Raw genomic sequence first — 21,978 nt, forward strand, 5'->3', positions numbered from 1 at the left:
TTCCAGAGCTGCGGTGGCGAGAGGAAGGGAAGTTTGTCTCTAAATGTGTGTTTCGTGGGACGGTGTGTGTGCTGTCGCTAACGGGACGAGCGGGTTCAGAGGCTTTGAAGTGTGATGGAGCAAAGAGGGGCGGGGCCAAAAGGTGGGTGATATTGAAAGATTCATTAATTACTGTTTGTGTCAAAATGAGCTTGAAAAGAAATGCCACAGCTCATGTTCAAGTACTGTACTGCCAATGTGTTTTGTTTTAATCTTTTTTTGAATGAAAGTGGCTCAATATAATAATTTTTCAACAATTTAAATATAGTCCTTTTTTGATATAGACAAAAACTACAAAAACAAAAACTACCTGAGCTAAAAATGTAAGTAAAATTCAACTAAAAAGTGTCACTTATGTGAAGCTAATTACACTTTTCTTATTGATGCAAACTGTGAAAACTGAAGTGCAGTGTTGTTCTGCTGCAGTTGTTTGAGAAAGTAAAATGACAGCAACTAAATGTGGGCAATATATAAAAACTATATGTAAATGAGTGCATAATGTATAATAACAATGCTACAGCAAGAGCAGATTAAAAATAAAAAGCTACATTTTGAACTCACAAATAAAAAGAATAAGGGATATTTCTGCACAAGCATATCTTTAAATGTATTAATATAGGTTTAAAAATCCATCACAAGAATGTTTAAACCTATATTAATACATTTAAAGACGAGCTTGAACACATTTCTGCTGGATTGACAATGACATACCGGTTATAGCATTATCGGGAAACTGACAGTATTGCCCACCTTTTGTAGCAAAAAATGAGTGAATAAATCCGTTTTAAATTCTACAAATATCAGTGTCTGGGGGGTAACTACGTCCTGCAGTTACACTGACGTGTCGCTGAGCCCAGTGTGCAGCTCGATCTTGAACATATCTGTTACTTTCTTCTGGTCCGGAGGCTCTCAGACCTGTTGCCTCGGCAGTTGCCCCCAGATGACCTCCAGACTTGCCCTTCCGCACACTCACATACACACACGCACGCACTCACACACACATACACACACGCACGCACTCACACACACACACACACGCGCACACACACACACACACACACGCGCACACACACACACACGCACGCACTCAAACACACATACACACACGCACGCACTCACACACACACATACACACACGCACTCACACACACACACATGCACGCACGCACACACACATACACACACGCACGCACTCACACATACATATACACACACGCACACACGCGCTCACATCAATCTAAATCAGCACTGGCCCCCTCCTCTCTCACTCCTCCTCTTTCCGGGACTCGGGGCGACCACAAAGGGCTTTGGTGAGCTGCCTGAAAAGATTCTGGCATGTCGAGACTGGACGTCGGGGAGGTGGGCGTTTGCCGTTTGCGCCGCTCTGTGAAAGCACGTGTTTTAAGGACATGCGGGGGCAGCTGCCGAGGCCCATGTGAATGACGAGAGAGAAGAGAGTAATGAGATATAAGTGGGAGGAGACCTAAGCACCTAATGAACAAAATAGTTGTCAGGATACCGTGGATATATGGCTCTCCAAACTTTGTGCGTTTCATGCTTAATATCCCGGGGAGTTCAGTTTAAGGGGCATTTTGGCATTCGTTGTGTAAAATCCCATATATAAAATCCAAACAGAATGTTCCTACAACAAAAACATCCAACTACAGTAAGTCCTACTATGTTTTTGGTTCAGATTGTCGATTTAGCAATATTTTGTGGTAAACAGAAATCTCTCTAGTTCAAACTTAAAGACAACTGTTCATTATAAGGAACATTCTCTAAAGGAGGCAACAGCGTTCTAAAGTAACATTACAGTTTTTACCTTTTAAAGGATCCCACAGCTTCATTTCACATTGGTTAATTGTTTTCTGATTGAATATAGAATAAATAACACCTCTTAATGCGGAAATGTGGCATCAAAAGAAATATCATTGAACAAAAATGTGAAAGGCGGGAGAGAGCGGAGTGGGAGCGGCCACCTCTGGCTGTTCCACTGAGCTGGTTTGAATTAGGCTCTCCCGCTGGGATCCGAGCCTGTACTTCCTGTGCAGTGTGTGCGCTCGCTGCAGCTGCCCAGCCTTTCATGGGACTCTCCCTTCAATACGCCGCAGATGGATTAAAATCCTCCGGCTGCCTCCATGTGTCTGCGGGACTAGAGTGTAAAGCTGTCACAGCTCAACAACAGCTGAGTATGACCTGCAGATGACCCTTTAGGACTCAAGCCCAGAGACTCTGACATATACCTCGTGTTGAATAGGAGTCTCACAGAAATATCAAATGCTACAGCTGCCTATAACACAGGTGAAATAATATCGACAGGAAGGACCTCCAAATCTTGGAAATAAAGGAAAGTTAGAAGAAAACACGGCCCTCTAGAGGTCACAGTGAGAATTGCAGAAAATTCTATTAGTTCAGAGAAGAACAGATTGAGATCAAGAGCTCACCTTTGACTTTATACCCGGTGTCGTCTCCCTCAGAGTCACTATCAGAGTCCTTCTTCTTGTCCTGAACCTTCCTGCGTTTCATATCAGGAAGGTTTAGATCCTCTCTCTACAACACACCAAAGTAAAGGTATAAAATGACACTTTCAACTATACTCATAAGATAAAAAGGTTGGACACAAACACAAACCCTTTCTTTGCCGGATCTCTCCATTTGGAGTTCTTTGTCTCTGAGTTTCCTCCACTGGCTGTAGTATCTGCTCAGGGGAGTCCCTTCTTCATGAAGCTGCTTCTCCCATTCGACCTGTCACAGAGACGTCCCTCAAAACGTGGCCAACTTAAACATTCAGAATTCACTAAAAGTCAATGTTTTTGATATAGAAAAAAAAAAAAGCAGAGGGGAAAAACAAACACAGAAGACGCAAAGTGATTGAGAGGGAGGAGTAAACAGATTGAAGGAAGCTGAAAACGGAGCCAGGCGGATCCTCTCCAGCCTTCCCCTAAAGGTCTTTGTGGATGATATTGATTAGGCCCAATCACATTATCCAGCCAACAAATCCAATTGAGAGCACCGACCGCAGCCTCCCGCGCCCGCCTGCCCGACACATTTACTACAATTTACTGTGCTGCTATTAAGATGGGTGACATTGTATGAGTGAAGGGAAAAAGAAGAAAACACAGAATCAGACAATTGCAGAGGCTGCCACACAGTGCAGTGACCGGGCCAGGCAGGGCAGTCATTAGGTGAGCGCTGGCGTTGGGGACATGTTGGTGGGGGGCTGAAGGCCGGAAGGGGGTCGTGACCTTTTGCACATCAGCAGCAGAGGACATGTCTGGTTCGCCCGCAGTGACAACTGCTGCCACCGCCACGCGGGAGGCACAGGGCGCCATGGTGCCGAGCTGTCTGACTGCTGTAGTCAGACACACAGCTCTTTGTGAGCACGCACACTTTCTCATCAGACGCACACACACACACGGCGCATGCACACACACGGCGCATGCACACACACGGCGCACGCACACGGCGCACGCACACACACGGCGCACGCACACACACGGCGCACGCACACACACGGCGCACGCACACACACGGCGCACGCACACACGGCGCACACACACGGCGCACGCACACACGGCGCACACACACACACACACGGCGCACACACACACACACGGCGCACACACACACACACGCACGGCGCGCACACACACACACACGCACGCACGGCGCACACACACACACACGCACGCACGGCGCACACACACACACGCACGGCGCACACACACACACGCACGGCGCACACACACACAGCCTCTTTAATGTAATGCTAACATTCTCTTAAATATTAAACAGCGCTTCACATTACTACTGCAAACACAGAATGTGTTTGTAGAGGTGACGTGCACATACTAATAACGGCTCAATCTCTATAAACCCAGGGCCATCGCTGAAGCCTGAAGCTGTGAGCGGAGCTGGGACGTGCATTTGTGTTGGGAACACAGCATTTTCTAATTACAACATTTAAGTTCTAAGAATGAAATTTGGAAAAGAACATTTGTAGGATTTCCAGCACAGGCAGGTTAAGTGGGGACGTGTGAGTGACGGCAGGTGAGACGAAGACACGCCCGAGCCCAGAGCCCCGTTTTGGACGACACTCACCACAGCAGCAGTATCAGCGACTCCGAATGCCACCTTCTGTCTGCGCGACGTGATGAAGCTGCTGTTCTCCTGCACCTTCTCCAGCAGCTGCCGCACCGGTTTGGAGTAATTGGCCACTTTGCATTCCTTCAGGAAAGCTTTGAGCTGCAGAGACCAGAGCAGGGAGCGGGACGCGGTGAAACACTCTTCCATTTCAAAGTCATGTTCATAGAATTCACTGATTAGAGTAAACTCAATAACTGGCAACACCATGTCACTTTCTGGACTTTTAAAACCAAAGCAACAACATTTCATGGAAACAAGCAGGTGAGGCTCCTCCAGACCAAGTACGAGGCAGGTTTGTGGAGATGCAAGCCCACCCAGAGAAAGGACTAGGGGTGGGATGATAACATTTTGTCACAATTCCATTCCTCATTACATGGGTCGAAAAACCTTTCTATAAATAACAATATAACTGCTTTAATGTGATAAGTCAGAAGTTTTCATGTTCATTTGGTTTAATACTCATAAGGAGCATGGACATGATTATGGTTATTAACCATGAACCTTTTCCTACCAACACCAAAATGAAGACACATGCGCCACAAGAGACACAAGAGTACTGAACCCCACAACCGAAACACAAAATCGATTTGTCAAATTGTCCCATCCCAGAGACGCACGTTTTCCAGGGCAATAAAAATATAAAAAATGAAATGATAAAAATAGTAAAAAGTAATAATAATAATAAATATAGCTGCAAGCAGCGATGAGTGGCCCTCGCCACGCCGCCGCCGCAAGAGGAGGGGGCGCTACCCCGCCCCAATTTACCTTTTATTACACCTACTGCTGACTCTTCTCTGCTTTACATATGAAGGGAAATGTTTCCTTGCCGCACAAAGTCCGTGGCTCTTAGAATAAACATTTTGATAACTTTTGATGGCCCACTCCTGCAGACGAGTCTCACCAAATTTTAGGTTACTTTTTTAATTTCACTTAAAGTAGGTTTAGGGCAAAGGGTTTAACAACCGATTCAAATTTGACGCAATTCAGACTTTATCTGCGTAAACGGCAGCAAATTTAAAATTTGGGAAATTTCTGAAATTCTAGCTGCAGTGACAGGTATCAAAGTCATTTGGATAACTTCTGATGTCCCACTCCTCAACACCATTTTCACCAAATTTCAGCCTTTTCTGGCTAACGTCCTGGGAGGAGTTCGTAAAAGTACAACGTTTGGAGTCATGCTTAGCAAATTTTTATCCAATATGGCCATTTGGGTGGGCGGACGGCGTTGGCGCGTGCACATTTTGACTTTTCGTCAATGTTCACTGGGTGAAAAATAGGGGTGTTGGTCCCGAGAAGAAGAAAGAAAATTATATTCTGATGCGAAAACAATGTTTCCCATTTTTCAAATATCATAAACTATACATTTTCGGAAAGCGCGAGCGCTTGTAAAACCCTCAAACATGCTCAACCAAGCATTTAAAAAGGTTCAAACTGAGCCACAAGGTGCAAATATGAACATATAAAAGTATTCTTGTGATATATACAAGCAATAAACAACTATTTACATTAAAAAGTAGGTATATCCACAGGCGTTTTTCTATTTGTGCTACTTTTCAAAACAGTTTTTGTCCAAAATGACAGAGAGAGCCACATCACAGGCCTTGAACTTCCATGTGAGTGATGTTCAGAAGGAACTCTAAACCAGGTCCAACCCAGGTCTAAACCAGGTCCAACCCAGGTCTAAACCAGGTCCAACCCAGGTCTAAACCAGGTCCAACCCAGGTCTAAACCAGGTCCAACCCAGGTCTAAACCAGGTCCAACCCAGGTCTAAACCAGGTCAAACCCAGGTCTAAACCAGGACTAAACCAGGTCTAAACCAGGACTAAACCAGGTCTAAACCAGGACTGATACAACACATACGTACGTTTGTTTATTAGCGCGACGGATCACATCGCATCTCTCGTCTCACGTAGATTTCAGTCTCTTATGAGTCAGCTTGTCTATCGCCGTCCTAATTTTGTCCCGTACACTGAGGGAACTATATTATGATAGATCAATGCGCTTAGACACGCGGAACCGTGCTGCTCTCGGGGGACGAGAAGCACGCGGCTGCAGGTGAGCGGTAGGTGCGTTTATGATTGATATGTGGCAGGACTAATCGCAGTCCACGCCATGAGGAAATAAGACTCAGATTTGGGCCAAAAAAATCGTCCATTCAACCTTTAATAGGGCTAACGCTCGAGGAGGAGTTTGTGAAAGTATAAAGTGTAAACATGTTCAGGCGATTTCCCCATTGGAATAACATGGGAGGTTTCTGTCATCGCTACGGCAAAGCTGTAACAATTATGACATGGGTCTCATTGACTTTTTTGATCAGGATGCCCAAATTGAATTTTGTATAAAATTTTGTAAACATTTAACCTCCATATAAAATCTGTAGAGGGCGCTGTTACGCCAAATTAATACATTTCACTTCAAGTAGGTTTAGGGCAAATAGTTTAACAACTGATTCTAATTTGATGCAATCCGGACTTTATCTGCGCAAACGGCAGCAAATTTAAAATGTGGGAAATTTCTGAAATTCTAGCTTCAGTTTGCGGCTTCGCCGCACAGAGACCGTGACAGATATCAAAGTAATTTGAATAACTTTTGATATCCCACTCCTCAGCACCATTTTCAGCAAATTTCAGCTTTTTAGGGCCAACGCCCTGGGAGGAGTAAAAGTACGACGTTTGGAAAAACTCCAGTCATGCTTAGCCATTTTTGAACCAATATGGCTGCCATTTAGTTGGGTGGACGGCGTTGCCGCAACAATATTTTTTACTTCTCTTGTCACCGTCTACCTCTACGCCAAATTTCATGATTTTACGATCAGATTTTTTTTTGGTCATTTCCTATCTGTCAATGCATTTTTGGTACATTATATTTACATTATATATATTATATTTTAAATTTTAGAAAAAGGAGATAGCCAGAATGTAGAGTGGCACGATTTTTATAGGTGTGCAAATTTTTGTGACTTTTCGTCAATGTTCACTGGGTGAAAAATAGGGGGGTTGGTCCCGAGAAGAAAGAAGAAGAATATTCCGAGACAAAAACAATGTTTCCCATTTTTCAAATATCATAAACTATACATTTTCGGAAAGCGCTCGCGCTTTCCTACCTCATGGTGTGGGTCCCTGGTCACTGACGGGTACTTTTGTTAATTTTGAGTGGGCTCCGCCCACTTTGTGTTTTTGGCCCTCTAAACAGTAATAGTGTTCAATTTCTGCATTACATGTTTATGTGCACGGAACATGCAAGAGATGGGGAACGTATTTGTGAGCTACTTAGCGCAAAAGAGCGCTTCGCGGTCGTCATCCCCATATAAAGCGTTTGTTTAGTGCGCACTTTTGTACGGGCTTCGCCTGTTTACAACGATAATGTTCCATTTTCCTACTACCGTATTATCCGCACTATAAAGCGCACGTAAAAGTCTTTAACGTCCTCAAAAGCCGTCCATGCGCTTAATAGTCCGGTGCGCTTAATATATGGTTTATTTCTGGTTGTGCTTACTGACCGCGAAGATATTTTGTGTGGTACATGGTGTATAAAGAAGATTTGGGACACGAGACGCCAATGCGCGACTATATTTACAGTACTCCGGAACGGGAAGTCCCAACAACATGTTTGCAAAGCATTCTGGGAACAGTAGTCTACCTGCACGCGGCACACGCGACACTTTGTCAAAACGTAAACAACATTTTCAGTCAGGCACAACGCAGACACCTACCGGTAAATGAAGGACCCCAAGATGGCCCAAGATGGCTGCTGCCAAGAGACCATTGGAACTCTTATATTATTAGAAATGCGCTTAATTATCAGTCAACTGTGGGATCAAAAGCCCAGAATCATCACTGAACTGCCGCGTGGGTCCGAGATGGGGGATCACATGACCAAAGAGATTTTAGCACGGAGCACTATCGGCGCTTTGGCTGCTTTTACCATTATGCGCCCCAGCAGACATTAAACCGGGACACGGGGCGTAAACAATCGGGGCTGTCCCAGGTAAATCGGGACGTCTGGTCATAGCCTTGCGGGACGTACTTCGGCGCAATTGAAGGATTTGATGACGAGGAATGAATTGAAAAAGTGAGTGTATTGTGATGTATTTTACGCGTTGCAACTGAACGAGGCTGGGAGTTGTTGTGGATATGCTAACGTGTCAAAATATGGTACTAATTAGTATGCACGGGAAGTGCATGAGTGGAGGAGTGCGTTAGTGAGTGTTTGGAAGTGGGCGAGCGCTTCGCGCTCGAATTCGTGCGCACTATGTGCACACTTTCGCAGCCGTGCTTTGCACGGCCTTACGGAACTAACAGGCCTCTCGCCAGCTTGTGGCGCTCGGGCCAAATAATAATAGTAATAATAAAGCACTTTTATCTTGGTATATTTTTTTGGCTTGAAAGTTACGTGGAGGGCCTTCAATAAAGTACTAAAATACTTTGAATTGCATGAGCTGGGACACATTTTTGGCAGGGAATTTTTTTCATTCATAAACATTTTCTCGGAAAAGGCATCTTTGAGTCGTCAAAACTCCTGAAAATACAATTGAATAGTAACAAGAATTTACCTGAATAATAGATGGAAGGGCGATCTCCGGGAAGCCAATGGAGCTGTGCTGAGTGTAAAAATACTCCAACATGATGTCATAGAGCTGGTCAAGTAGACCATCCTGGAAAAAAGAAAACCACGATAGTCATATAATTAGTCATACGATTGGCCTAAAAAACAAATACTTTTCAAACATGACTTTTTTTTAAATACAAACTGGTACACTAGTATACAAACTAGTAAATTGTTGTGTTGTTTGGAGACGGAAATGAGTTTACCGTTTATTCAAAATGTGACAACACAGCACTGTTCCACCAGTTGCATAGTGTATTAAATCCATAATGTCTAACAAAGTAAACATATTCTAACCTTAAACTAGGAGTGCGATTGATCTATCGATTCTTTTCTTCAATTAACATAGTAATCGGTAATTTTTTTGTACATTCCGAAAACCATTTAAATGGATATTAAATGTTTTTAAATAAACATAAGTTAATAGTAATAAACAAATAACACATAAGGAGTTTCTGCTTAAAATAATACATTTCATTCTTAATTTCACATAAGTTTGTCCCCAAAACAGCAATATGTCACTTCAGTCCAAACTGTTCTGTTTGTATATTAAGAATATATATAAAAGACTAATTAACTTGTAACCAGACTGTTAAACAGTTACAGTAACTATGAATTATTTTGAGTTTCTGTCACATAACTTTAAATAGGACACTTGTTGTAAAATGTTGAGTGAGCTCAGTGATGGCTGATGTTTTGAGCTGTAACTCTGTATTTTGCAGCATTAGCTCCGTGTGCCGTTCACTTTAGCCTCCGTGTCTTCGGACTTTGTTTCATAATCGCGACCGCAGCACAGAGGACCGCGAGTATGAAACAAAGTCTGCGAAGACACAGAGGCTAAAGTGAACGGCACACGGAGCTAATGCTGCAAAATGACTGCAGAGTTACAGCTCAAAACACCATGTTCTTTCACTCAACTAAACTCTGCTTTACCGATACATCAGCCCGGTATCGGCCGATATTCACGTCATTCTGTAATTCTGGTTTCAGTCCAATACCACGACAAATTCACTCGCGACCCGCGATAAACTCAAGAATTTTACAGACATTATTTGACAGGTTTTTCCCCTAAACGATCAGTTTAGACATGATACATGATAGGGAGGTTTAAAGAAGAAGAGAGAGTTCTGAGTGTGTGATGAGACAAAGTCTGAGGAGGCGGGACTGACGCTGCTGCTGTAACAGGAGGAGGCGGAGCTACACAATGACGACACACGACTGGACAGGTTCAGAGACACTACAGTCTGATATAAACAGGATATTTCCCAGAATGGAAAAGTGTGAAGGCTAATTTCACTTGAGGGGATTATGTGCTCTAACTGTAACAACATTTCGGGGGACCACTACTTTAAAAATTAAGTTAATTTAAACATTATGTTTTAGGCCTAGTCAATACATCTGATATTGATTTGATGACATCTATGAGAAGTGCTTTCAACAGACTAACCAGACATTAAAGGTGATTTAGTGCTGTATTAGGCAGCGCTGTGCTGGTGACAGGTAAAGAGACATTATGGTGTCCTATGCAGACGTGCTTGGTGGTGCCCCCATAACCCCTCACAAAAATATTTATTTCTTATCTTCTAAATAAATTAGCTTATTTAAAAGTCCATTGTCTTGGCTTATTTCATAATAAATGTACAGGATCAAAGCACAGGTTTAATGGGTTCAAGCCCTCATTGAGGCTTGTGAATGTAACTTCTGGAGACAAGACGCCAGCTGCTGCGACTGGCAAGGCGTCTTCCAGTGTTTTGTGACGCTTCAGTGAAATATTTGGCCCATTTCACTATTTTTAGCGCTCACACATGAGCTGTATTTTTGTCAGCGTTCAACTTGAGCGTCTTTGGTTTGTTTTGCCGCACGGAGCAAAGCTGAATCGCTCTCCGCCGCGCTGGTAAGCATCAATCTGAGGATTTGTGTATTTTAAGTGTACATTTAACCACGTGATATCTGCGCTGTGCCTCCTTCGCTCGGGTAAAGCCTCGTTGCATAATCTGAAAGAGTACGCTTTGTCAAAACAAATTGCATAATTAATCTGTGTCAAGTCATGACTAATGCGTCAGTTTTCTATGATTAACACATGAGTTAAAGAGTGAACTTTGACAGCCCTAATTATGATCTCCAGCCACTTCCTGAGGTATTAGAAAATATGTAATAACAATATACATGTGATTATGGGCTTTTTTCAGACTGGCACATATTTGTAACTGACTTTGACGATGCACATTTCATTATTATAGTTGTTGTGAAATCATTTCCTTGTTTGTGTGCCCCAGTCCCAGAGTTCCTCCTCAGTCCAGAAGCAGAAACTGGATTCCAGCCCAAAATAGTAGAAATAACTAAACACAAGTACTGGTAATGCGCGTTCCCAGATTATTCACAACTAACGACAGCTGGGTGATAAATTAAATTAATTTGGGTCTTTATTAATCAACAAAGTGAAACTTGTCACCTGCGCTGTGTCTAACCTTTATCCCTCGCAACAATTTTCAATGAAAATACAAACTAAAGCCCTGCACATAATATTCAACGAGTGTTTATGGTGTAATAAGAGCCACGAGTTGCATCTTTGAGGAGCATTAAAAAAGTTAAATCTGTGAACGTTGGAGGACCCAGAGTGCGGGACATTACAGCCACTTCAGTTTCACTCGGCCTTGTGAATATAAAGAGTCCAGAACAATCAAGCGTCTTTTTCATGAGCATTTACGTTGCAAGAGCAGCAGCTTGTGCTTTATGAGGGAACAGGCCAGTTCTTTCCACTTATGTAACACTTCGCGTCTCGTTTTCTCTGAGGAAAGAAAAAGCAGCAGCGTCACTCTGGCTCCGCCCCTTTTCCCCTAGGTCTGAGTATCCATGACGACGATAGATGAGACGAGCCAACACGTAAACTTTTGGATTTGAGAGGAGTTTACTTCTGACAAACTTTTAGATTTGAGAGGAGTTGAGACTCCTGACAGTAATAATGTGCCAACACTATTTTAAGATCAAACAATAATCAAAGATTAAGAATAAGATCAAAGAATAAAACAAGCAAATTGAATAGATGACATTGTAAAAAGCATTTTTTTGTAAACTAGTTTTAATTAAACCAATTTATTCATTCATTTTCTACTGCTTATTCTCATTAGGGGTCGCGGCTGACTGGAGCCTATCCCAGTGACTTTGGGCCTTAGGCGGGGTACAATTTATAATAAACTAAATTAGACAATAAGCACATAGGCCTTATAGGCTTTATAAAAAGCAAGCATAGTAAAATGTCTCCATTTAAATCCAGATTTGAGTAGTTTAGCTGAGTTACATGTCATCCAATCACAAGTACACAACCAGGGGTGTGTGAACTCTTACCACACGGTACTTGGACCAGTTTCAGATTTAAAAGATGAAATTACCGGCAAATAATATTTGAATTTAAAATGTAAAGAATTTATAAAGAATATTTCTGAATAAATATTTTGATAAACCCATGACATTTTACAATAAATAACTGACATATGAATAAACAGATTAACAGGGGGACGGGGTGAACCAAGCTCGGGGGCTTTCAAGTTAAACAAGGTCCAGAACTATTGTCCTTAATTTATTGACTCTAAATCCTTCATAAATGGAAGTAATATTCTGTTGTACGATTATTCTTGTTGGTTGTATCACTCAGAGTGTTTCAATGACAACCTAAAACTTACCTTATATGCTTTCTCCACAAGGTTAATTTTGCCAAGTTTCAGAATAACTGCAAAGTTGATGGGCTTCTTGCTCATGCGGCTTGGCTTCTTGTTGAAGTCGACTTGTTGAAAGATCTGAAATATAAATATAAATGTCAAAGGTTTGAAACAAAAAAGAATTTACTGGGGTTTAACACAATCTACTTTGTTTGATTGAATGAAGCTGTACAAGTATAACCATCAACAACCGGTTTCTATACAAGCATCTATTAAACAGTTTTTCAGAGAATATTAATTATATTTTAAAGTATTATGGTAAATGTATCGTTTTATACTGTCTGGGTTACACCGTGGCTGGGGTTGATATTCCTCTGGGACTTCAGGGCGTTGTTCAGGGCCTTGATTGTACTGTTGTGTTACACTGTACAATTACACGTCACTCTTTGTGAAACTACAGCCAACAGTGAGCCATCTGTCCACGAGCTTCAGCTTTCACATCTGCCCACACAGAGCAAGTGAAATTGTCTGTATTTGTGTACGAGGCTATTTCTGCAGCCGTATCGCCGTGTACTTCTGTGTGTGGTCGTTAATGCGCTCGGCGTGTGAAGCCGAGCCGCACTGCTGGCCGCTGCTGTCTGTACAAACATCGGATGTGGTGGCGGTCTGCGGGAGAGCCAGGGGGAAGTGGGAAGGCCTGGGCCAGTCCTGAAGCACGAATCCACACACACACACACACACACACAGGGAGGCAGGAAGCTCCAAATCATACGCCCCCCTCGGAGAAGAACACACAGGCGCAGACAGAGCAGAGGAAGGGGCTGCTCTAATTAAAACAGTAGCAGCGCACCTCAGTCAGCTTTAACAAGGGGAACAGCAGAGCAGAGAAACAACACAGGAAAATGGTGCGTCATAAATAAGCGCTGCTTGCTTTCAGAGGGGAGGGGGGGATGTCATAGGCTCAGAGGATGTGGGCCGCACAGCATGTTGGGACTCGAATGTAAAACCGCAACCTGCCATTGCCACTTTGGTCAAACTGCTGCACGCACAGACAGAGGCGGCTGGACCCGTCCCTGTCACCGGCTCAGCGGCTGTCGACCCAAACCACAGCGACCCGAGCGACGGGAGGGAGTCCTGTGGTGAACACTTGACCTGGGCGGTTAGGGGCTGCTGGAGCTCTGATAACAACACCTATGAACCACCTGAACGCTCCGAGGCGGTTCCCTTCAGTTGTGGCCGTTGAGCTTTTTCAAAAAAAACGGCAATGAGATGTTTCCACAGCAAACCACCGTGGAACGTTTCATCACCTACTTTTTCATTGTTTCCATGTGTGACGACAACAAGTGGCGCTCACTCCTACAGTACCCGCTTGTATTATTGCATTTACCCAAGTGTGTGTGTATATGTGTGTGTAATTGTCTCAAAACAGGCATTCATGGGGACGGATGATTTACCTCCAACAGAAATGGCACGACTGGGACAAAAGTGCTGGTGCTGCTGGATAACAAGGTAAGGGCTCGGCAGCAGTGCATCCTCAGAGGGTAGTACTTTGCTGTGGGCACCAGCCTGAAATGAAGACATGAAGGTCAATGGCTCCATCTTGTGGTTGCATTGAGGACTGACTGTATTTCAAATCGAAACCGGTGTCACAAAAGATTTGCACTCACTAATAGGACCCTGTATTGAATGATTGACTGCAAGATAGACAGCAAGATAGACAAGCACTTAAAGATGCATTGTGTGACTTTATGGTGGAGGGTCAGCCACCTGTTGCTTGTAGTGTTTCACAGTCTGGCATTAAACCCATCTATCCCGTATCTACCTTAGCGGAGTCCCCCAAGGTTCAATTTTGGGGCCTATTCTTTTTTCACTTTACCTCCTCCCACTGACATTTACTCAGCCTTTTTTACAACATGTAGCCAATTTAGGACTAAATAAAGATAATTACAGATAATTGAATATTTAAAATGGTGCTACTCTAATCATTGCATACAACAACATTATGAAACATCACACAAATGATTAGAATATAAAAGGTACTTACTTGATAGTGCCTAATATGACCTGGCAGAGTGGATAGATGAGCGGCTGGAGAACGTCACTAGGATACAACGTGCTCAGGACGCGACACCAGAGGGACAAACAGTGAATAAACTGCCAGTTATAGACCGACTGATACGTTTCCTATCAAAAAAACACAAACTCTTATGCACTGATAGAAATACTTTTTCTATCTATAGTGAGGATGTTTTCAGTGAGGCACATGGATCTGTTTTGTATTGACTCACCTTTTTCTTCATGGTCATGGCGTTCCTGAGGTGGATGGCCAGTTGCCTGATGTAAATGAAGGCGTGTTGGTACGTGGCCTGTGTGTCCAGCGCGTACATCTCTGTGAGAGATCTCTGCATGAAGTTGATCATCGGCAGCACATTGGGAGATGTGAACTTGCAGTTTTGAACATAGGCAATGTACATTTGCTAAAAAATAAAGGCAAAATAAAGAAAGTGATAGTAATGAAAACATTCTCTCGCCAATGTTATTATTATCATTATTATTTGTTTAACACATGTATTTGGCTCACCTTAAGAATAGAGTTTAAGTAAGCATCTTGCTTATGTCTGCAGATTTTATTGAGGGCTAGAAAAGCTAGCACACGACTCGTCTCCTCTCCTGTGCTCCACTGCTTCAACAATTGCTGTAAAAATGACATTAATATAGAAAAATTATGCTATCCAGGTCAACCCGCCAGTGGGTATCAGAAATACTACACATTTGACAGTGGTTTACCTTGATAAGGTGCCGACACTGTTTGGGCAAACACAGGTAATAAGGGACGAGCTGGTGGGCATGCTTGAGGACAGCGCTGATGACTGTGCTTTCTGTGAGACAAGACAACAACTGCAAAACAAACGTACCAGTCAAAATGTGAGCTCCAGAATAAAAAGTGATTTGAAGGACACCTTCATTGTCATTAAGTCTGAATAATAGTACAAATACCTGAACAACTCCACTGAGATACATCTTGATGTCTATTTGAATCTTCTGCCATTTTGGACTAGATGATGGCAACACCAGCCTGAACACAGAACAGATGTACAAGACTGAATACACATATACATAATACATATACATATAGTATTAGAGAATTAATACTTTTTCTCATCTTTATTGGCTTTCAGAGTAAGCATTTTCTGCAGCGCTGGATGGATGTCTTTGATGCAAAACAGGACCAAAGCATTGAAAACTGCAAACAGAAAATTAAAACACGAGTTAACTTAATTAAATAATTGGTTTTGAGCTGAAATAAGTAAAATATTTTAGTTATCATATCAGTTATCTGGACTTTACCCAGAATCCAAAACAGGTTTATGATGGAAAAAGTAGTTTGCCAACAGCTCAGTGACTTCCACTTAATAAAAAACTTATTTGATGTTTTCCAGTCAGGTTTTAGACCTCATCACAGACTGAGACTGCTCAGTCCAACATCCGCCTGAACACTGACATTGTCTTAATTCTGTTTGATCTGATGCTGCTTTTGACACTGTCGATCATGGGATCCTCTCACAGAGACCAGAGGACTGGGTGGGCATCACCGGCACTGCCCTAAACTGGTTAAAGTCCTACCTGGAAGACAGGAAGTACTTTGTCAAAATTGGTAACTGTGTCTGAGACCACATGACCCTGACCTGTGGAGTGCGCTAAGGGTCAGTTCTGGGACCCCTTCTGTTCAACCCCTACAAGCTGCCTATCACCTGTCCTATCAAAATGATGCAGACGACGCTCAGATCTATGTTTCACTGTCGGCAGCTGAATATGACAGGATTCACTCTGTCACTGCATCCAACATATCAGTGTGTGGAGGCAGAACAACTTTCTCCAGCTGAACTCAGACAAGACTAAAATCTTTGTCTTTGGCCACAGAAACAACGAGAAGTATTAGCGTCACCTCCAGAGTCTTGCTCTAAAACCTACAAACCAAGTTAGAGGGTTAGGGTTAGAAATCTGGGGGTAATAATGGACTCAGACTTGAACTTTAACAGCCACGTCAAATCAATAACATCAGCAACTTTTTACAATCTAAAAAACATTGCCAAAATAAAAGTATAGTGTCTAAACCAGACTTGGAGAGACTTATCCATGTGTTTGTCTCCAGTAGATTAGACTACTGTAACGGCCTGCTCACTGGTCTCTCCAAACGAGTTGTAAAACAGCTGCAGTACATCCAGAACGCTGCTGCTCGGGTCCTGACCGGAACCAGGAAGTACCATCACATTAGTCCTGACTAGAACCAGGAAGTACCATCACATTAGTCCTGACTAGAACCAGGAAGTACCATCACATTAGTCCTGACTAGAACCAGGAAGTACCATCACATTAGTCCTGACTAGAACCAGGAAGTACCATCACATTAGTCCTGACTAGAACCAGGAAGTGCCATCACATTAGTCCTGACTAGAACCAGGAAGTACCATCACATTAGTCCTGACAAGAACCAGGAAGTACCATCACTTTAGTCCTGTTCTCAGTCTCTGAGTGCTTCCTGGAGGATGGGCTGAAACAGTGCGCTGCGTAAGGGAGCCACCGTTCGCCTGCCCATCCGAGGAGAAGAATAGAGACTGTTCTCTAGCTAAAGACGGCAGGAATTAATAAAAAAAACACTTTGGGCACATATATGATGTACCAATAGCACTGTTAGAAGGTTAAAAGTGCTGAAAAGTTGATTTAGCATGATATGGAACCTTTAAAGCAGTTTTGCTTGTGTACAAGTCTCTCCATGGCCTAGCACCAAAGTACATCTCGGAAATGTTAGTGAGATGGTATGAACCATCTCGGACTCTGAGGACCTCAGGGACCGGCCTCCTGCTGGTGCCAGAGTCAGGACTAAACATGGACCCGCCTCCTGCTGGTACCAGAGTCAGGACTAAACATGGACCGGCCTCCTGCTGGTGCCAGAGTCAGGACTAAACATGGACCCGCCTCCTGCTGGTGCCAGAGTCAGGACTAAACATGGACCGGCCTCCTGCTGGTACCAGAGTCAGGACTAAACATGGACCGGCCTCCTGCTGGTGCCATAGTCAGGACTAAACATGGACCCGCCTCCTGCTGGTGCCAGAGTCAGGACTAAACATGGACTGGCCTCCTGCTGGTACCAGAGTCAGGACTAAACATGGACCGGCCTCCTGCTGGTGCCATAGTCAGGACTAAACATGGACCGGCCTCCTGCTGGTGCCAGAGTCAGGACTAAACATGGGCCGGCCTCCTGCTGGTGCCAGAGCCAGGACTAAACATGGGCCGGCCTCCTGCTGGTGCCAGAGCCAGGACTAAACATGGACCGGCCTCCTGCTGGTGCCAGAGCCAGGACTAAACATGGACCCGCCTCCTGCTGGTGCCCAGAGTCAGGACTAAACATGCACCGGCCTCCTGCTGGTGCCCAGAGTCAGGACTAAACATGCACCGGCCTCCTGCTGGTGCCAGAGTCAGGACTAAACATGGACCGGCCTCCTGCTGGTGCCAGAGTCAGGACTAAACATGGACCGGCCTCCTGCTGGTGCCAGAGTCAGGACTAAACATGGGCCGGCCTCCTGCTGGTGCCAGAGTCAGGACTAAACATGGACCGGCCTCCTGCTGGTGCCAGAGTCAGGACAAAACATGGGGATTCTGTGTTTCAGTTTTTATGCAGCTAAAATCTGGAACATTCTTCCTGAAGATGTGAGACAGGTTCTATTCTGACAATGATCAAATCTAAGCTAAAAACTGTTTTGTTTAGCTGTGTTTATGACTGAAAGGATTTAATTTACACTCTTCTCTTTTATGTGATTTTAATGAATTATTTTCTGTCGTGTGAAGCACTTTGAATTGCTCTACAAATAAACTTTCTTTGCCATGAATAAGCAATAATTACAGAAGAATCACACAGGAAATGTGTAAAATGTGTGTTTTTAAGTGTTCTCTGTCAAGACGACATCAAGCGGCATCACTTTGATCGCATGAATACATTTATTATATTTTATTAACATCTATGCCATTTTTTACATCGACCTTTCCAGGGACTGCAGGTGGAAATGACCCTGTAGCTCGGCGTTTTTAGGTGCCATGTTCCAGAAACTAAAAACATCTCCTATCATTCTTTTAAGACCTAACAAATGATGAATCCATTGTTTACTACCACTGGTTAATTCAGCGTGTACAGATGATGACGAGCACAGATAAATTGTCCTCACCTGAACTGTCGGCCACTTTGTACCGACACTGCCCGGCTCCTTCTCCTTTGGTCGTTGCCACGGCAGCTTTAAAAGCCTGAGTGACTTCCCTGAAGAGGCGCTGACTGGGCTCCTGTTTGAGAGCAGCTTTCCACTCGACGACCATTTTGTCTGTGACTTTAATGCTGTCAGCTTTTTTGGGTTTCTTTGAACCTTTCTGCTCGTCCTCACCGTCCTCATCACCTGAACTGGCCTCCTGTAAGAACACACATTGGACAGGACGGATGAGAATGAAATGGGGGATGAGAGAAGGGAGGACATGAGGTAAATGGAACACACTTTGACATGAACACACCTCCAGTTTGGATGGGAGTTTTTGGTACTGCTTCTCGTCTTCATCCTCAGAACTGTCCGAGTCCTCAAAGTTTAACAGGGTTTGGTCGTTGTCTTGTAAAAACTTGAAAAATTCCGGATCTTTGTTCTGTAACCGTGACAACTGGTCTTTGTGTTCTGATGCTTTGCCCTTTTTCTGTTCAGTTCTATGGAAAAAAACGATACATGAGTGAGTGAGCGAGGGCCTTCGACACACAAGAAGGCAATAAAATAATACAACATAATAAAACAATAGTGTGAACTAACTTACATGTTTACACACTCTTCCATTCAGGCAATTATATTCAATTATGATATGATGTTATATATAAAAACATACATCATTGATAAGACATGAGGCTTTTGTACAACGTTTATACAGACAAATAAATAGTACACAAGTTTACCCTCTTACATAAGCTTTACCAGATGATCTGTGTGAAGTCCTGCAGTAGTTAATATCTCGCCTGCACTTAAACTTCTATCTAACACTCCAGGTACTGCACAAACACAGTACATTTGTGTTTTATGGCAGTATTCCCTCCGGTCAGTGCTCGCCTACCCCTGGGCGGTACGATATTGCAAACATTGGCCGATTTGAATGTTGAATTAACTGTTCTGGATCTCTTTATACAAATGGATTCAGATGGAATATCTCACTTGTTCTGGGGATTCTTCTTTTTGCTGGTCTTCTTCTTCAAACCACTGGTGTTTGGCGCCTCTTCCTCAGAGTCATGACCTTCTTCACCTTCATCACAGTCTGAGTCAAAGCCTGTCCTCAGGAACTCGTCCAAACTGAGGTCCTCCAGCTTCCTATGACGTGAGAGAAGAGTAAGATATTCCTTTATTGTCCACACATGGGGAAATTTCATTGTTGCAACACAGGTAGATACAGAGGAAAAGGACAGATAAATTATAGTATAGTATAGAGTATAGTATTGCAAACACCAGTGACTGTCATAAGACACTCATAATAATAATAATTAAAAAGGACATGGGGAATTATAACATCCACGTGTGTTTTACAGGAGATTAAAACGTTAATTCGACTTTGGAATTTGTTGTAACGCTACGACTACTACAAGTACTAGCATTGGGTTCACATTTTGAGGCACAACACTGTTTAAACCAGTTCAAATGCGGTTGAATTAAAAGTCTGTCGTGTGAATATTTATCCAATAAGAAAAACAAAAGTGTTCGTGTCGTTTCTTGCGTCGTAAACGTGTAATACACCTGTAAAATCACATAAAAGTCAACTTACCGCTTCTGTTTGCTCGCCATGCTGCTCGTACAACGTGACTCCACGCACTACCCACAATCCACCGCGCTGCAGCGTGTAGAATAGTAAATCTAGAGGAACACTCCATGGTAACCCATAGTAACCAACGTCAAGGACCAGCAGCCATGTTGTCTCTACTAAAACTACTTTATCCAACGACCATACTGTATATTTTGACCAGACAGGACACTTTGTTACCTTATTTTATGCTTTATTTGATCATAGTTTAGTTTAGATATGTTTTATTATTATTATTATTATTATTATTATTTGTAATGTTGGATCACAATTTTTTTCGCTTACTGTAAATTTTTGTAATTTCTTATTTTATATTTCATTTAATTTTTCATTATAGGAAAATAGAATAATTATCAGCGCATGTATCCAAAGTGTATTCAAACGTACTGTAGTTCTGCTTCAGTGAACCGTCCACAATCCTGACCTGGGCCTGGACACTCCTCTTCTGCCTGGACACTTCTCATCTAGATGACCTCTCCCTGTACTAGATGAGCCATATTCTATCTCTCTGTTCTAGTGGTCATTATATTCTCTATCTGTAAATGCGTGTCAGGACCATCCACAGCCTGTTGGATCTCTCCTTCACTGTGCTTTCCACTTTTTCCCCACTGGATCTTTGTGTGTGTCGTTTTTCCCTCAGCCCTGCAAGGCAACTGCTGATGTGATTTTAGGCTTTTCCAAAAATATGTTTTATTGAAATATGCAATGAAAAACAGATAAATAACTGTCATATCTACATAAATACAAACTGTACAGCATTATGAAGAACAAGTGGCTATGATATGGTGGTGTACAGTGCAGCATTTGGACGGACGCAGCAGGTACAGTGACTCCAGTCAAATGTACCAGAGATAATATTGATATAAGTAATATTATAGCGAATATATACATTAATTCTCTGCATTAGTTATCTGCATTACTGGGACTTTAAAGCTACAATTATTTGTCAATTACAGGGCCTTGGTCAATTACATTTCTGACCTTATTTCTTCACGCAATCACAAGATGGCGGTCGAAACAGGATCCCGTGTTCCTCTAGGATTCACCATTACCCACATTGATCCTACGTTTCACGGGCCACTGGCAAACGCACAGGGTTGGCACCAAACGCGACAGTATGAAACAGTGGCATGATTTGCAAAGTACATTCCACGCACACGTGTCATTGTTTCCACGTAAACGAAATAAACGACGAAATCAAATCCAAAAGTGACGGTAAAGATGAACACGTTTAAACCCGGAGAGGACGCCAACCACAAAATTAACACGGCGGAGACACAGCGGAGCGCGAGGGGGGAAAGCGGTGTTTTGATGCCGCACGTGAGCTTTAAATCGAATTATCGTCTGTGTTCACGAGACACTGAGCCAGAATCGAATCGTCATGTGTTTTTTTGCCCTTCAAGAGTGAAACGCGTCCACCACAAACCTGGCCGCGCTCACAACTGTCCGAACTACTGGTGGTGAGTGACATTAATGCTGGATTATCGCCCCGATGTGTGGTGAAACGCGGATTACGTACAAAGAATACATTAATTCCGAGATATATTCGCGGAATTTACACTCCTACTTTGGTTGCAGCGTCCTTCCTGTCAAGTATAACCAATTTAACGCGTGCATATTCGTGTTTTTCTTTTTCCTGTGTTTCTTCCCAGTAATATTCCA

General features: G+C 43.1%; 1 protein-coding gene across 1 annotated transcript in view; it reads right to left on the minus strand.

Moving 5' to 3' along the window:
- Positions 1-20,357, minus strand: part of noc2l (NOC2-like nucleolar associated transcriptional repressor) — a 25,091-nt gene extending 4,734 nt beyond the window's left edge. Inside the window, exons 1-16 of the mRNA XM_072450133.1 lie at positions 20,281-20,357; positions 19,680-19,832; positions 19,003-19,186; positions 18,669-18,903; positions 15,601-15,691; positions 15,445-15,523; positions 15,235-15,345; positions 15,029-15,142; positions 14,736-14,924; positions 14,492-14,631; positions 13,902-14,013; positions 12,472-12,585; positions 8,739-8,840; positions 4,141-4,284; positions 2,671-2,784; positions 2,484-2,589 (exon numbers count right to left, since the gene is read on the minus strand). Of these exons, the coding sequence (XP_072306234.1) occupies positions 2,484-2,589; positions 2,671-2,784; positions 4,141-4,284; positions 8,739-8,840; positions 12,472-12,585; positions 13,902-14,013; positions 14,492-14,631; positions 14,736-14,924; positions 15,029-15,142; positions 15,235-15,345; positions 15,445-15,523; positions 15,601-15,691; positions 18,669-18,903; positions 19,003-19,186; positions 19,680-19,832; positions 20,281-20,300 (2,008 nt within the window). The 5' untranslated portion in view covers positions 20,301-20,357. The remainder of the gene's footprint in view (positions 1-2,483; positions 2,590-2,670; positions 2,785-4,140; positions 4,285-8,738; positions 8,841-12,471; positions 12,586-13,901; positions 14,014-14,491; positions 14,632-14,735; positions 14,925-15,028; positions 15,143-15,234; positions 15,346-15,444; positions 15,524-15,600; positions 15,692-18,668; positions 18,904-19,002; positions 19,187-19,679; positions 19,833-20,280) is intronic.
- Between the last annotated feature and the right edge of the window lie 1,621 nt (positions 20,358-21,978).

This window comes from Eucyclogobius newberryi, unplaced genomic scaffold, assembly GCF_026437365.1.
Source record: "Eucyclogobius newberryi isolate DKJ021-1_F unplaced genomic scaffold, fEucNew1.0.hap1 SCAF_17, whole genome shotgun sequence".
Taxonomy (NCBI): domain Eukaryota; kingdom Metazoa; phylum Chordata; class Actinopteri; order Gobiiformes; family Gobiidae; genus Eucyclogobius; species Eucyclogobius newberryi.